General features: G+C 38.2%; 1 protein-coding gene across 1 annotated transcript; it reads left to right on the top strand.

The window, feature by feature from the left end:
- The first annotated feature begins 9,749 nt into the window (after nt 1–9,749).
- Nucleotides 9,750–14,139, top strand: Rgs1 (regulator of G protein signaling 1). Its single transcript, XM_021647478.2, has 5 exons — nt 9,750–9,983; nt 10,319–10,399; nt 10,921–10,982; nt 12,507–12,670; nt 13,344–14,139. Exons 1-5 carry the CDS (start codon nt 9,847–9,849, stop codon nt 13,527–13,529), a joined length of 630 nt encoding a protein of 209 aa, XP_021503153.1. The 5' UTR covers nt 9,750–9,846; the 3' UTR covers nt 13,530–14,139.
- The last annotated feature ends 372 nt before the right edge of the window (nt 14,140–14,511 follow it).

Raw genomic sequence — 14,511 nt, 5'->3', positions numbered from 1 at the left:
AAATAGAGAAGAAAGCGTGAATTGCAAAGTCTGGGTTGTAAAGACTACCTTACAAGTCCACACATCCAACTTAATCATGGAAAATAGGAAGAGGGCTACAAGGAGTTCAGGAGTACTACTGTAAAACTTTCAGCAGAAAAGGCATTTTAAAAGGTAAAGAAGAGAAACTGAGCGATGTTTCTGACTTTAAAATACCCATTGTCTCTCCCTTCCTGCCCATCACCGCCTGCAGCAGTCAGGAGAACTGGCCCCAGATCAGTGGAGTGGGAGGGTTGGCCCTGCCCCTTGTTGACTGCAGCACTCCAGAGAGCAGGCTCTGCACCTGGGCAGCAGAGAAGAGCTGCACTGGTAGGTGAAGGCCTGTGTGAGTGGGTAGAGGGCTCACTCAGAGGGCGTGAGAGGAGGAGAGCTGACCCTGCCCCTTGCTGGATGCTGCACTTGGTGAGCTAGCTAGAACAGTGCTAGAGAGCTTGCCCTGGCGGTGCTGGTGCAGGTGAGCTGGTGGGATGATCAAGTCGGCTATCCCCCAGGCCCTGATCCAGGGCCTTGAGTTGCCCCTCCACATTATCTACCCCATGCTGGAACATTTGAAAAGGCCAGTCCTGCATATTCAAAGCTACAGAGTATCCACGACACAGGGCAACAACAGGATATCCAAGGGAGTCCCAGTGAGGATCCAGTGTTGATAGCGTAACAGAAGACAGAGGCCTGGAAACAGACCAATGACCCATTTGTAAGTAAAGCTTGTGAACAAAGAGTATACCATGTGGCAAACTGTGACACACTGCAGCTTCCACTCTTTTTCATTCTATCTTGTTTTCTTTGGGAGGGGGGATGTTGCAAGGGCAGAAAGAGGGTGTTGGTGGGTGGGATTGCAGTGCATGATGTGAAATTCATAAAGGGGCAATAAAAAGTGTTTTTAAAAATTGCCAACTATGGATAAAGTCATATCTACTATATAATGTTGGACATACTGTAATCATTAACACAAAGCAGAGCTAGCCCCTGCTTTAATTTATTATACTCTGGGTCCTTACAGGTGTCTATTTGATCACCAAGATCTATTTTAATAGCCTCTCTTTTTTTTGGTAGCGGTGCAGTCCAGCTGGTTTAGAGACATCCACAGTCCTCTGGAAGGATAGGCAGAGACCATGAATACTGCTGGGTGAGGAGGAGGACTGTGAAACACTGACTTATGGACACAACACAGCTGATGAATACCAAGCAGTTGTAGTGACTTGCACAATATCAAGCCACTCAGAATGACAGCTGATGGTTGTTAGGAAAAAAAAAAAGTCACTTTCCTTTAGACATGAGGTCACTGGGAGGCTGTCATACCATGGTGGATGGATTCCCATGTGTATATGGGAATTCCTACTTAGACGAAGATCATTAATAACAAAACTCAGAGGTCATAAAGTTGGGAGGGATATAGAGTAGAGGGACACTATATTTTGTAGTGGTATTGCATACTTATGAGTTTTAGTGCAATCTTTATGCCCTATTTCCTCTACCTTTTTACTATGTTACAATTTTGCTATCTTTTTTCTTGGCTTCTCTTGTAAGATATTTGAGTACTTTTATTAGTGTGCCTGTAAAGTTAAAAATGGCAGATGGATATGATCAAAAAAGATTGTATAATATATGAAATAATCTATATATAAAATATTTAAAAGACTTGTATACATTATATCATTTACATCCTATTTTATAACCTTTGTGGTTTAATTGTAAAAATCTGGCAATCTACCACTTAATTGTATTAAAAATATGAGTTCCAAAATTAAAAGGATCTTATAATTTATAAACAGCCTCTGTTCTCTGAAGTGGTTTCCATTTTCTAAGGAATCCCTAGAAGTTCCATAGTAAACAATGAAGTCTAGACAGCCCTCTTAGAGATTGTCATGGATGTTCCCAGATCCACTGTCACACTATCAGTCCTCTTCCACCCAATCCTCACTTCTCTGTCCTCCTGTGTCCAACCTCCCATTATAGTTTGGTACAAGCATTTCTAACCTCCTTGCTTTTTGTTATAAGGAAACGAGTATGCCTCAGTCTTACTGAACCGAATGTGAGACAAGGAGCCAGAGGGTAGCAGAACAGAACAAATTCTCAGGTAAACCAGTCTTCTTTTGATATTCCTATACACTGCTTTTGATATACTAAAATGCTATGGCAGCCAAGCGTGATGGTATATGCCTGTAATCCCAACAGAGGCAGAGGCAGACAGATCTCTGTGAGTTCAAGGCCAGCCTTCTCTACAAAGCAATTCCAAGAGGGCCAAGACTACACAGAGGAATTCTGTCTCAATAAAACAAAACAAATAAACAAGCAAAAATGTTACTTCTTTGGCCAAGAACCTTGTCAATCTCTTGATCTTTCTTAACACGTGAGAAAAAAGGATAAAACAAGGCTGAGACCTTTTTCTTACTTTACTCTGAATTCTCATTAAATAAATTCTACCACACAAAGATCTTAAGACAAAACCCACCCGAATGAAAATGGGGCTAAAAAGCAGCTGTTTATACGTGAGCAGTTCCTGCCTTAAGAGATGTGAAATACAAACCTCACAAGCTCCTGAGATCTGTGTTCCTAATTTTTCACAGGTCCTGGGCACAGCATGTTCTAATTTACAGGGCTTCTGAAGACTCTTAAGTTCTGGCTAAGCTGATGTTGAGGGATCACTTCATTCAGCATTTCCTTGACTTTAAAATACTCCAAGATTTCAGGTCTTTTTGTTACTGACTGGTGCTCATAACAACAAAAGTCCTCTCTCACACTATAGGCAGCTCAGTAGGACTCTACAACGGAAACTTTTCACCACTTCTAGTTAAACTGAAGTAATTTACATTACTACTAATTTTTAGTTTAGAGACTAAAAGGTTGTTTTAGAATAGTTCAGAGCTATAATCCAATCCACGCAGTCATCCCTTACCTCCCGCTCTGTGCCTTCCCTCCTTGGCAATCAATCACTTAGTCTCTAGCTCTGTATTTCCCTTTTCTGGACAGCATTTAAAATCTCCTACCCAAGCACCCAGAGCTGGTAACTACCATCCGTCACTACTGCTATGAAGTAGGCCTGACTGCTCTCTATCCTTATAGTTAGTTACATGTCAGCGTCTATATACTGAAAACAGTTATTTCAGTCTTTGGAGCAAGGTTTTCTCCTATGGCCATCCTTGTACAGTAACTTTCTCTAGACAGTCTGCTAGCCTACATCCATAGCAGCCATTGCAAAGCTCAGTGGCATTCCCATTTTCTGACCCTGAGCTGCTACAATTCATATTTCAATTGTTGTGAGACCCGACCCATTCTTCATTTTTTCCTTTTATTTTTTTATTGAAAAAAGATTTTTCCTATTAATATGTTCTGATTACAGTTTCACTTTCTTCAACTGTTCCAAGATCCTCCCCATCTGAATCCGTATGCTTCCTGTCTCTCATTAGAAAAAAAAGACATCTAAAGAATAATAATAAAAAAGTATAAAATGGGATAAAGCAAAGAACAAGCCAGAATATGGCAAAATAAACATAAGAAAATGAGCCAATAAGGTGAAGAACCTTTAAGGATGCCACCAGGTTGGTTCAGTGTTGGTGAACTATAGCTGGGGATGACACCTGCCCTTACTAGGAGTTGTTTGTGTCCCCCCAATGAGACTCTGTTAAAGAGAAGTTATTTTTTATTTGCAAGTGGGTATCAGTTGGAGATACCTCTGGCTTAGAGATGGGGGCATGTGTTCCCAGCCCTGGGACACCATCAGCACAGACCTGTGCAGACCCTGTAATGCTGCCTCAGTCTCTGTGAGTTCATATGTGCATGGGCCATGATGTGTTTAGAAGACCTCGTTTCCTTGGAGCCCTCCATCTCCACTAGTTCTTGTGGTCTTTCTGACTCCTCTTCCTCAGGTTTCCCTGAGCCTTCAGGATTTTAATGGCAATATTCTGTTTAGGACTGGGTATTCCAAGGTTTTTTATTCTCTGCATATTGTCTGGCTGTGGGTCTCTGTATTTGTTCCCATCTACTTCAGAAAGAAGCTTCTCTGATGATGTCTGAGCAAGGTACTAATGTCATGAGGAGTCGTTTTATGGCTACATTCTTTTAGCAGGACAGTACTACTTGGTTTTCTCCTAGGTTTCTCCCTAGCCTATCTGGCATCAGATTCTCAGCCATCAGAGCAGTGTTGGGCATGGATTCCATCTCATGCAGCAGGTTTTAAGTCCCAGCAGATATTGGTTGGCTGCTCCTACAATCTTATTTCATTATTGCACTGGTGAATCTTGCAGGCAGTTCATCATTGTAGAAAGAAGACTTTATAACTGGATTGATGTTAACCTTTCTCCTTTGATAGCATTCAGGTTACCTTCCAGTACTATGAACATTAGCCTATAAGGACGAAGTCTCTAGGCAGGAACCAGCTTTACACATGCAGCAAAAAGTAAATATGTTAACAAGAACAAAACATTGTAAAGGATAAAAAGGAAAAGTAGTTACTGCATTTGCAAGCACTACGTGGCATGATTGTGGAAAGACTAGAGCAATCATGCATCTTAATAAGAAATCACATGCCATGACCATTATAAGGGAAACAGAGCAATAGCTTATCAGTAGCATGGCTTCCTCGTGTAGCAGCAGCAAGCCACTAGCTCCTTCTATTAGAATCTGGAAAGGTTTACATGGCCACTCCTTCCCTGCTATTTAAAACAGGCCTACTCTTTCTGAAGAAAAACAGAGGAGTGGTAGATCTGGGAAAGAAGGGAGGAGGGGAGTAAAACTGGGATGAGTAGAGGGAGGGGAGGCTGAGGTCAAGATGTATAAGAGAAGAATAAACTTTAAAAAAGAATAAAAATAAAATAAAATTTGTTATCTTACAAATTGCCTCTATTTTCCTACTTTTGAATGGCTATGCTTTTCTCTTCATGCCATGCACTGTGAAACATAATATTCCATCAAAATTTCAAACAATTGCTAATGCTTTTCTAGCAAAGTTCTCCATTTATTTGGACATAGTGATACTGTGCTGGCTTCATGATTACCTGAATTTTATTTGCCAAACATGTTTAGATTGATTCAAACATTACTCTCCAAAGCTGAAAAGTTTACAAAAAATGGAGTGATAATATATGAAAAATGAATCCAATGTGAGAAAAGCATATCAATACTTGGTGCTTTAAAGAGCGTCTTGAAAAATGGTATTATTGTGAAAAGCTAACTGGTAAGAGGCAGAGGCACGAAGGTAAGAAAAGTAAGATTTTATAAAATCATATGAATCCAAGAACCTGAAAGTCTCGTGTTCTATTTTCTTATAAAGTGTCAGATTATAGAAACAAGAAATTTGGTGTTGACTAAGGTTAATCAGAGCATGGCAGGAAAAAGAAACTAGATCCTTATCTTGCTCAGTAGCAATTTACTGAGCTCGATCAATTTCACCATCTTGCAGATATCTGTTTTTGAAAAAAAAAATCTATCAACATGTTTCCTCATTTACAAGATAAAAAAATTAGCAAGTCTAAATGTTTAGTCTTCTCATTCATAAATGTTCCAAAATAGACAGAAATATTCCTATCTGCTTGCACACAGTAAATCACTCCAACTCAGTTTTGTTAACATTGTTGCAACTAAACTCTTTGAAACACTGTTGGTAGCCGTATCAACCATGAAGACCCTGGAAGATTCTTCTGATGCCCAGGACCCAGACCCAGTGGAAATAGTGAGTGGGTCACAAGAAACCATAAGAGACTAGCACTTTAACCGAATGATTATACTAACCAAAAAGTATCTACCATAGGCCCCTTTAAAGTCCCGAAGTTCCGTGTTTATATACAGGATCCATTCTTTCACAATCCTGAACTGTGTAACAAGTACCTACTAACTGAAGACTCCTTCTCTAGTGCTGTCTCCTGTATTTTCCAGTGGGTGCTAAACACAGCAAAAGGGGCAAAGAGTGAGCATGTGTGCGAGCCACAGTTCAACCATGTGTGCCTTCATTTCTCACACCTTCAAAGCCAATCACCTCATCTGAGTTCCTTCTGTGTAATCCTTTCTGATGCCAATTCCCACCATGGTCACTTGCTTAAATATCAGTATGCCCTACTGTCCATACTTTAAGCACTCAGGGACAGAGAGTCATCCTGCTTTCTATTTGTAGTACGTTGCATGTGTTCTACAGTAAAAATGCAATTAAATTTGTTTAAAAGGACCAAAATCCCTGCCTCTAACTCTTCTAATATAGGTACATCTTTATTTTTAAGGCGATTTCACACTCAACATTGTCCTTTGTCCCATAATACCTAATTCCTACAAAATTTGTGCAATATTACAAAGATTTAACACCAGGCTATTCAATATCAAGATTGTAAATATCATTCAACAAAGTTCATTTTATTACTATTTTACAGTTAGTTGGAATTATTTGAGCCAAATTATCAAATCAGTTCAGGAAAGCTTACATTTTTTCCTAATTTTCTCATTAAGAATATAGCCATGCTTCAAACTATGACACTATGCTGGGATGTAGCTCATTTGTATTTGTTGAGTGCTTGCCTTACTCACACAAAGCCCTGTGTTCACTAGATCTCCAGAGTTGCCTAAAACTAAGTGTGGTAGCATGAATCTTGAATCACAGCCCCCAGGATCCCCCAGAGGCAGGAGTATCAGAAATTCAAAATCATACCCAGATACACAGTAAGTTCAAAGTCAACCTCGTCTACATGAGAGCCTATCTCTAAATAGGTATGTACATAAAGTAGTATTTTGAGAGAAAAGAATCCACTCTGTATGCCATGAGAGCAAATGCACATTGCCACACGTGTAAAGCCCATACTATACATGGCACCCGCAGTGAGCAGTAGTGTCAGCTATCTACTTTGGATGACAATGGGATATCAGTGCAGGTCTATTGGTTGTAGCAAATACCACAAATACCGCACTAATGCTGAGTGGGGATGGTGGTAGAGTTTGGGACAGGGTAGGAGTGGGAACTCTTTCCCCCCTCTATTCAATTTTACTGTGAGTCTAACACTGTTCTAAAAAATAAGACCATTGCTAACAGAAAACACTAAGAATACATTAAGTATTACTTTTTTTGTGACTCAAACTTGGATATTTAAGGACAATTTCATAGAGAAAAGGTTAACATGAGATAGTTTCTGAGAGCTACGGCTCTTTCCTTCTACTGAAATCTCTATCTCAAACACACTGATTGATTCAGTGAAGTTAGCTGGTGTTTCTTTTGGTGATGAATTTTATAAATAAATGCTTGACAGTGGCAGTGTATGAGCTTGACCTAGAACCTTCAGGACCCTATCTGCTTTCCTCAGTCATTTCTGAGGCCAAGTCTACCTGGCTTTGACATATATAGACTTTGTATGGGCTGGCAAGAGTCCATTAAAAGAGTGGCTTCAATTGCCAGTTTTGACGCAGGAATTTCAGAAAGCCATTATTATTACTTGCTAGTGGTTGAGCTTAAATAATTCTACTGTGGTAACAATATGTTGGAATTATTAAAGCGGTTCCTTAATACGTAAGAGGTAAATACTTTTTCTCAGAACACAGCTTATGGGGAACTTTAGTCATCCATAAAGAAAAATAAAACCAGGACATGTAAAGGAAAATGGCCAGAATTGAAAATCATTGGTAAGAAAAATGCACAGATTCAAAAAGAGAAAGAATGAATGTTTTTCTCTCACCAGCTGAGTTTGTGTTTGGGGTGGAGAAGAGGCAGGGTCAGGAAGCTAGGAAAAAAAAGCCTAAATGAGATCTCAACGTGGAGGGAGAAAAAGCAATAGAATGCACTTGAGGTAAAAGCAGACAAGCAAAGCTAATGGGAGAGGAAAGGGACACATGAGAGAAAGCATGGGATGAAAAGAAGGAAGAAGAAGGAGCAATGGAAACAGTGTGTGATAATACATAATGGGACCCACACTTTAATATTATTTTAGTAAAATTAACCAAAGAAAACCACATTTTTCTTATCTTAAAAAAGGTATGGCTCTTCAAAATGCTAAAAATCTACATATCCCGCACTTATCTGGTGCCATAACCTTCGCTGCTGCTTTTGTTTCTTCTGATGCTCATAATATTCAAAGGAACAGTTCTTGCACAACCATTCTTTGGAAATTGCCAGTATATTTAGATAACAAGTAATCATGATTCCTTGAGATAATCTTTAAATGATGTTTCTCAAGTATAATTTGCCCAGTTATCTACAGAAGTAAGAGGTTGAAAAAAAAATATATATATATGAGAAATGGTGAAGATTTTAACAGGTAATTAAGTCTGAGCTGGACCACAGAAAGGAAACAAACACACGTATCTTTCCGTCATCTGTCATAGCCCTATTGGTTCTGTTTGGGTCACTTTCAAAGTGGCCAGCTCATTGCAGTACTTCTCTTTCTTTAATGAGTCATGTTATCCTTCAAACATCAGATGATACCAGTGCAAGAAATAATCATTCATAACCATAGTGAATTGTGTAATATTATAAATATTTATTGCAGGCATTATGTATCATTATGGTTTTAAAAAAAAGGACAAAAATTAATATTCCACTCCCTTTTAAGTGAAATTTATCCAATTCTACTAGAAACCTGTCTAACAAAGACTACCATCTATTCAAAGGCAAAATTCAATTCTCCCAAAGTTAAATTGAGCATCCTATGCCATGCTGTAACATACATCCCATATAAACTCTGTAAGCTCTTACTATATTAATGCTTCTGCTCCAATAAGTGATTTATCAGTGAGTAATGATTGCTGTAATGTAATCATCTCAATTAAAGCTAGACTTTGCCTCAGCAGAGACATTGCCAAAAATTCAATTATTGTCTCCTAACTAGCACAAACAAACTCTGTTTACCTCGAGTTTTTCCTCAGATGCTGTGTTTTTAAAAATCAGTATCTTTACTATTATGTAAGGTCTGTGTGTGAATTACACTTTTATTGGTAGACTTGCTTGAATTTTACTATGCCTTCTTCTTAACTATTGACACACAATTACAAGTTGACACATTATTTATCTTCTAATTATTAAAATAACATTAAAAATGGAGTGCTCCTTAAGGTCATCTTATGTGTCACTTGTAGAAGATTTTGTACACACCTTGGAAAATCTTAACAAGAATTTACTATTTTCCTGTGGTGAAAATGATGGATGAGAATCCAGACAGTACAGGGTAAGACAGCCTCCTTCTGGTCTCCTTCTGGTCTCCTTCTTACCAGACTGATGCAGAACATTCAGAGAAAATGTGTTGACCTTATGCTGTTTTCTGCGGGATGGCAGTGGTGGAGAACTCTTAAAATATTGTGAAGAATACCTGAAAGAACTGGGAAGAAAAAAGCCATAATCAGAATGTGCTGTATGAAGAGGAAATATATTTTCAGTGTTTAAAGAAGGAAACAGATACTGTGATCAGATGATTTTTATGGTCAACAACTACCCAGAGAATGGAGAGGGTTCAACCCTAACGTTGGATTGCCACACGATACAGAAAATATAGCAGACGTAACACTCATCAGAACATACAGTTTTCAGGAAGAAACAAGCATTCCCTCAAACCAAAGGCTGATGCTCCAGACACGTGGTGCGTGCTCTCCTCTGTGTGTGTGATTTTTTTTTTGTGCCTTCCTAATCAAATGACCTGCTCTCATTCGGTTAGGTTCAACCACAAGACATCACTGTGTACTTTTTTTTTCTTCAAGATACACGTCACAATACACCAAGAAAGGAGGAACTTCAGTGTCTGTGGTAACATCACTTGATAAACAGACTCCCCGAACAGCAAGTGCCTGTCTGCCTACGCTATATAAAGCAGCAGATGCAGACTAACAGGCACACATTGCAAGAAGACCATGAGAGCTGCAGCCATCTCCATGCCAAAGCTGGACAAAATGCCAGAAATGGTCTTCTCTGCTAGCCCCAAGAATCTGAAAGAACCTAGCCATTCACTTCTAGACGACAAAACGCAAAAAAAGAAGCCAAAGACTTTGTAAGTTCCTTCACTGTCTCTCTTAGAATATCTTTTATGGGCAAGGGAGTGTGAATGAGAAGTGAATGCTGGGATGTAGCTTATGTAGAGCAGCACAATTAACTGTTGTGACTTATGAGATTCAGTTTTATTAGATAATGAATCATATTACAGGGAAGTGGATGGGAGTCTTTCTAAAGCTCAACTCATAAAAACGAGCTCTATTTTAAAATAACAAAATATTGTGTCAGCGATTTTTATTATTACCTTATTCCTCAGGTATTTTTGCTTTGTATTCTTTTCTTTTCATAAGTAAATTCTTCTAGAGAACTATGAACTTTTGTTGTCTTTTGTAGTGGAATGGATGTGAAAGCATACCTGAGATCAATGATCCCACATCTGGAGTCTGGAATGAAATCATCCAGGTCCAAAGACATGTATGTACTAAATATATTTAAATATTATAACTGTATATGCGGCACAGAAGTTGGTTGTCATCTTTGTAAGATACTGATACTGTATGTATCTTGGCTTAGCAGCTTACTCATGTAATCTCAGCACAGGGGAGTATGAGGCAAGGGGGTTGGCAGAGGACTAGAGTGGAGCCTTGTTCTTTATAAAAGCATACAAAAAATACTGCAAGCAATGGACTTCCTTTCTTTTAGGTAACATGACAAACAATAGTAGGCCACATTAGAGCCAATGGCTATTAATTATAAATATACCCACATCGATTTTCTGTTCATTTTTATATTACTCAGTTTTATATACTTATATTCTTAGCTCTCTTGACAGATTTTTTTCATATCTATGGCAATTAAAAGGAATTTTATACATAAAATTAATAATAGAAGTCATAAGAAAGAATCTTAGTTACCAAAATGTAGCAGCCATTATTATTTAATTTGGGATTTCGTGAACTAGTTTATTAATTTTTTGTCATTTTTCTTAACTGCAGACTTTCTGCTGAGGAAGTAATACAGTGGTCTCAATCTCTGGAAAAACTTCTTGCTAACCAGAGTAAGTATCACTAACTAGCCATTGTTTGGGGGTCAGCTTGATAACTTAATAGATTGAGATTAATGTATATTATCAAAGGAAGGAAAGAGAGTATGCAAAAAGTATTATTTTAGTTTTTCTACAGTCATTGATAATTTCATCACACTGTGACTGTGTATTATAGCACTCGATTTATATCACCATCTTTTAGATAAATCTGCCAAGAAAACTACATGTTTTCTTAGCTTTAAGAACAAAACTGAAATTATGCTGGGTTGCCGGATTGATGGTCCATTGGTTAACAGTGCTTGCACTCGCAGGACTGGTCTCAGCCTTCCACCTGTAACTCTGATGCCCTCTTCTGGCCTCTGTGAGCACCTGCCCACAGGTGCTCCTGTATGGAGAGGGGAAAAGAGGGGACACACATAGGCACATAAAGGAAATAAGCTTCGAAAATAAAAATGAATATAAATAAAATTATGCTGCGGTCTCAGAGTTTTAAAAGCCAAGCAAATATCATATCATATGAATTCCTATTTTTGAAATGTACATTATACATGAAGGATACTTTACACTGTTGGATTAAAGAGTAGGATTCATTTACTTAATTAGCATTCTATCAGCCACATGCCTATTGCCCTTCACGTGTCTACCTTATGTGGAAGGTATTTTTAAAGGCACCAAGGATTCAAATGCAAAGACACAATCTATTACTGCCTTAAAGAAGGTTGGGACACAGCAAGTAAACACTGAAGGTGTTTACAATGCAGCATGATACATAGCTTAATCTAGGTAAGCACAGTAGAAGCTTGTGGGGAGTTTCTGGAGGAAGAAAGAAAAGAGTGAAACCAGTTCCCCTCCCCCATCACGGATTGCAATGCTATTGTTAGAGCCTGACTCAGAAGTGCAGACAATCAGCTTGGTCTCAAAAGTGAATGTACCCTCTTCTCCGAGAAAGACACTATGAAACTTAGGGGGCTGGAGGCGTGGGTCTAAGAAAGTTAGCATAGTCTGTCATAAGTTTATAATACTTAGTCTACAATTTAGCTTAGTAAACGGCATATAAGTCTCAGCCATGTAATCAGTTTATCAGGCATACAGATGACAAGCTGACCTAACATTATCTGACTACCATGGTTTGAATGACGACATTATATTTTTAATTATCAACATGACGTTAATACCCCCAATCATTAACATACCCTTACAAAAATGACTCTACACTCATGTTTAGATGTTGGTGCCTATAAGTAATTTGTTCTATAATCAGCAAAGCCCAATTTCACTCTAAATACAGGAGGAAGTAACACGCATTTATGTGAACATACAAAGCAATACGTGACTGTGGACAAGTTTGTCCGGTGCCAGATTCCTCTTCACATATTAGAGTCTCTAAGGCTGCCTCTCTACAAACGATGGTACCGCTGCGTTATCAGAAGCCATCGCATAGCTTTATGCATATAGGAATAGTATAACTGCTTATAAATCTCTTCCACAACATGTTCTTACTGACTCAATTAACTTTCTCAATCCCTTTCCTTTTAGCTGGTCAAAACGTCTTTGGAAATTTTCTAAAGTCTGAGTTCAGTGATGAGAACATTGAATTTTGGTTGGCTTGTGAAGACTATAAGAAAACAGAGTCTCACCTTTTGCATAGAAAAGCAGAGAATATATACAAAACATTTGTGCATTCAGATGCTGTGAAACAAGTGAGTATTAAAGCCATCGTCATTAGCATCAGTGCACATACAGAAATAGCATCCAGTGCACAGGTTAGGATGGAATCCATTGTATTGTGGTTTTATATATTACTTATATAGAGATATGTACATCTGTACATTCAGTGCAGTGGAAACACTCCTTGTATTTGTGAAGATATCAGTACAGAGACTAAAAAGATTTTGCGAAACTGTCCGACCTGATGGGTTGGGGAATGGAATGTGGTAGGCCACATTCTGTGTGCTAAGGAACCTTAGTGAGCTATTGTAATTCAGACAAGAATAAAATACAGACTGCTATAGCACATACAATTAAAGCAGCGAAAACATGTACAGTGTTGATTTTCCAGGAAAATATTCCCATTCAGTGAACCTAAAATGTCTATGGCATTCCTCTGTGATATAGTAACACTTCTGGGAATATTTTTTTTCATGTATATTTTTCTTTCTCCCAATTACACCACAAATACATGCAGAAAAAATATCTCTTTTTGTTGCATTTCTTTGTAGCCCACACCCCTAGTATAAAGATGGCTTACAATAGAAATTCAAGACATATTTGAACTGGCGTAAAATCATTTTAAGGTGATTTTGAAACACTAGTAGCATAATAAATTTATCATAAACAATAAGTGTATATTAATTAAGAACTAATTCTTTTCAGATCAATATTGACTTTCATACTCGAGAATCTACAGCCAAGAAGATTAAAGCACCCACTCCCACATCCTTTGATGAAGCACAAAAAGTCATCTACGCACTTATGGAAAAGGATTCTTATCCCAGGTTCCTGAAATCAAATATTTACTTAAATCTTCTAAATGACCTTCAGGCTAATAGCTTAAAGTGACTGGGTCCTGGCTAACAGGAATTAAAATATAATAGCAAGGACAGAAGGAATATGCCAGAGAGACCGGCCTGCTTTGGTGGCTCCGGAGGCCCAGTGGAGGGACAGATGACTCAGAACGGAGTAACATGGAAGGTTTCCAGAGACAGAGACTTGAGGAAGCATCAGCAAGAAGAACATGGAGAGACAAATGCAAGGAGCTACTGTGGCACTGCCATGAAATACAGTGGGACTCTCTTAGAACACCTCTCAGAACTGGCAAGATCAGCTGACTTTGGCAATGCAGAAACTGTGAATAACCTGTATGAGCCTGATTACAATATGCTATAGGCATCAAGGCAGCAGACACGTATGCTACGTGCTGCTGTGTAGATTGAACTCTTGCAATCTCCTTTCGGGGGATGCTCAGTCCAAAACTATGTATTGAAAATAATAGATGCTATTACTGACATGAAGAATTTTGTTATTTGTTTATTTAATTGTATTTGGTGTGAAGTTGAAAAAGAGAATTATATATTAACCTAAGCTATTTTCCTTAAAACTAAGAAGTCATAACACATTTGTAAATTAAATTATTACCATGTCAATAATAAATGTGGGCTTTATATTAAAATACAGAGAGAAATGTCTTCTATTTTATTGCTATTTTGATGCTGGCATAATTTACTCTGATTTAAAATTTTTGAATTGAAATAATATACATGCTGAAGTGGATGAAGGAAAGCCCACTAGCCTTAACCATACAGAAATAACTACAACTAAAGAACCTTAGACTAGGAGAAATACTTACCAGGGAAGTGCACAGCAATTGTTTATCCAAAACCAAATGGTCAGCCCTGAACGCATACATACAAGAAGCATTATACAGAGTGAGAATGCCGTTTTGACAGAAAGGAGCACGTATATACACACATTTATGTGTTTAACAACAATTAATGAAAAAAGAGGCCATTAATTTGAGATAGAACAAGAAAACTATATCGTA

This window comes from Meriones unguiculatus, chromosome 11, assembly GCF_030254825.1.
Source record: "Meriones unguiculatus strain TT.TT164.6M chromosome 11, Bangor_MerUng_6.1, whole genome shotgun sequence".
NCBI lineage: Eukaryota > Metazoa > Chordata > Mammalia > Rodentia > Muridae > Meriones > Meriones unguiculatus.
Note: the sequence above shows the minus strand (reverse complement) of the source record. Positions and strands in the feature narration are given on the sequence as shown.

Excerpts from the sequence above, each read along its gene's own strand:
- Rgs1 (XM_021647478.2), top strand. The coding sequence starts at position 9,847 with ATGAGAGCTGCAGCCATCTCCATGCCAAAGCTGGACAAAATGCCAGAA. Across the intron at positions 9,984-10,318 it reads AAAAAGAAGCCAAAGACTTT|TGGAATGGATGTGAAAGCAT; the intron begins GTAAGTTCCTTC and ends TGTCTTTTGTAG. Across the intron at positions 10,983-12,506 it reads AAAACTTCTTGCTAACCAGA|CTGGTCAAAACGTCTTTGGA; the intron begins GTAAGTATCACT and ends CTTTCCTTTTAG.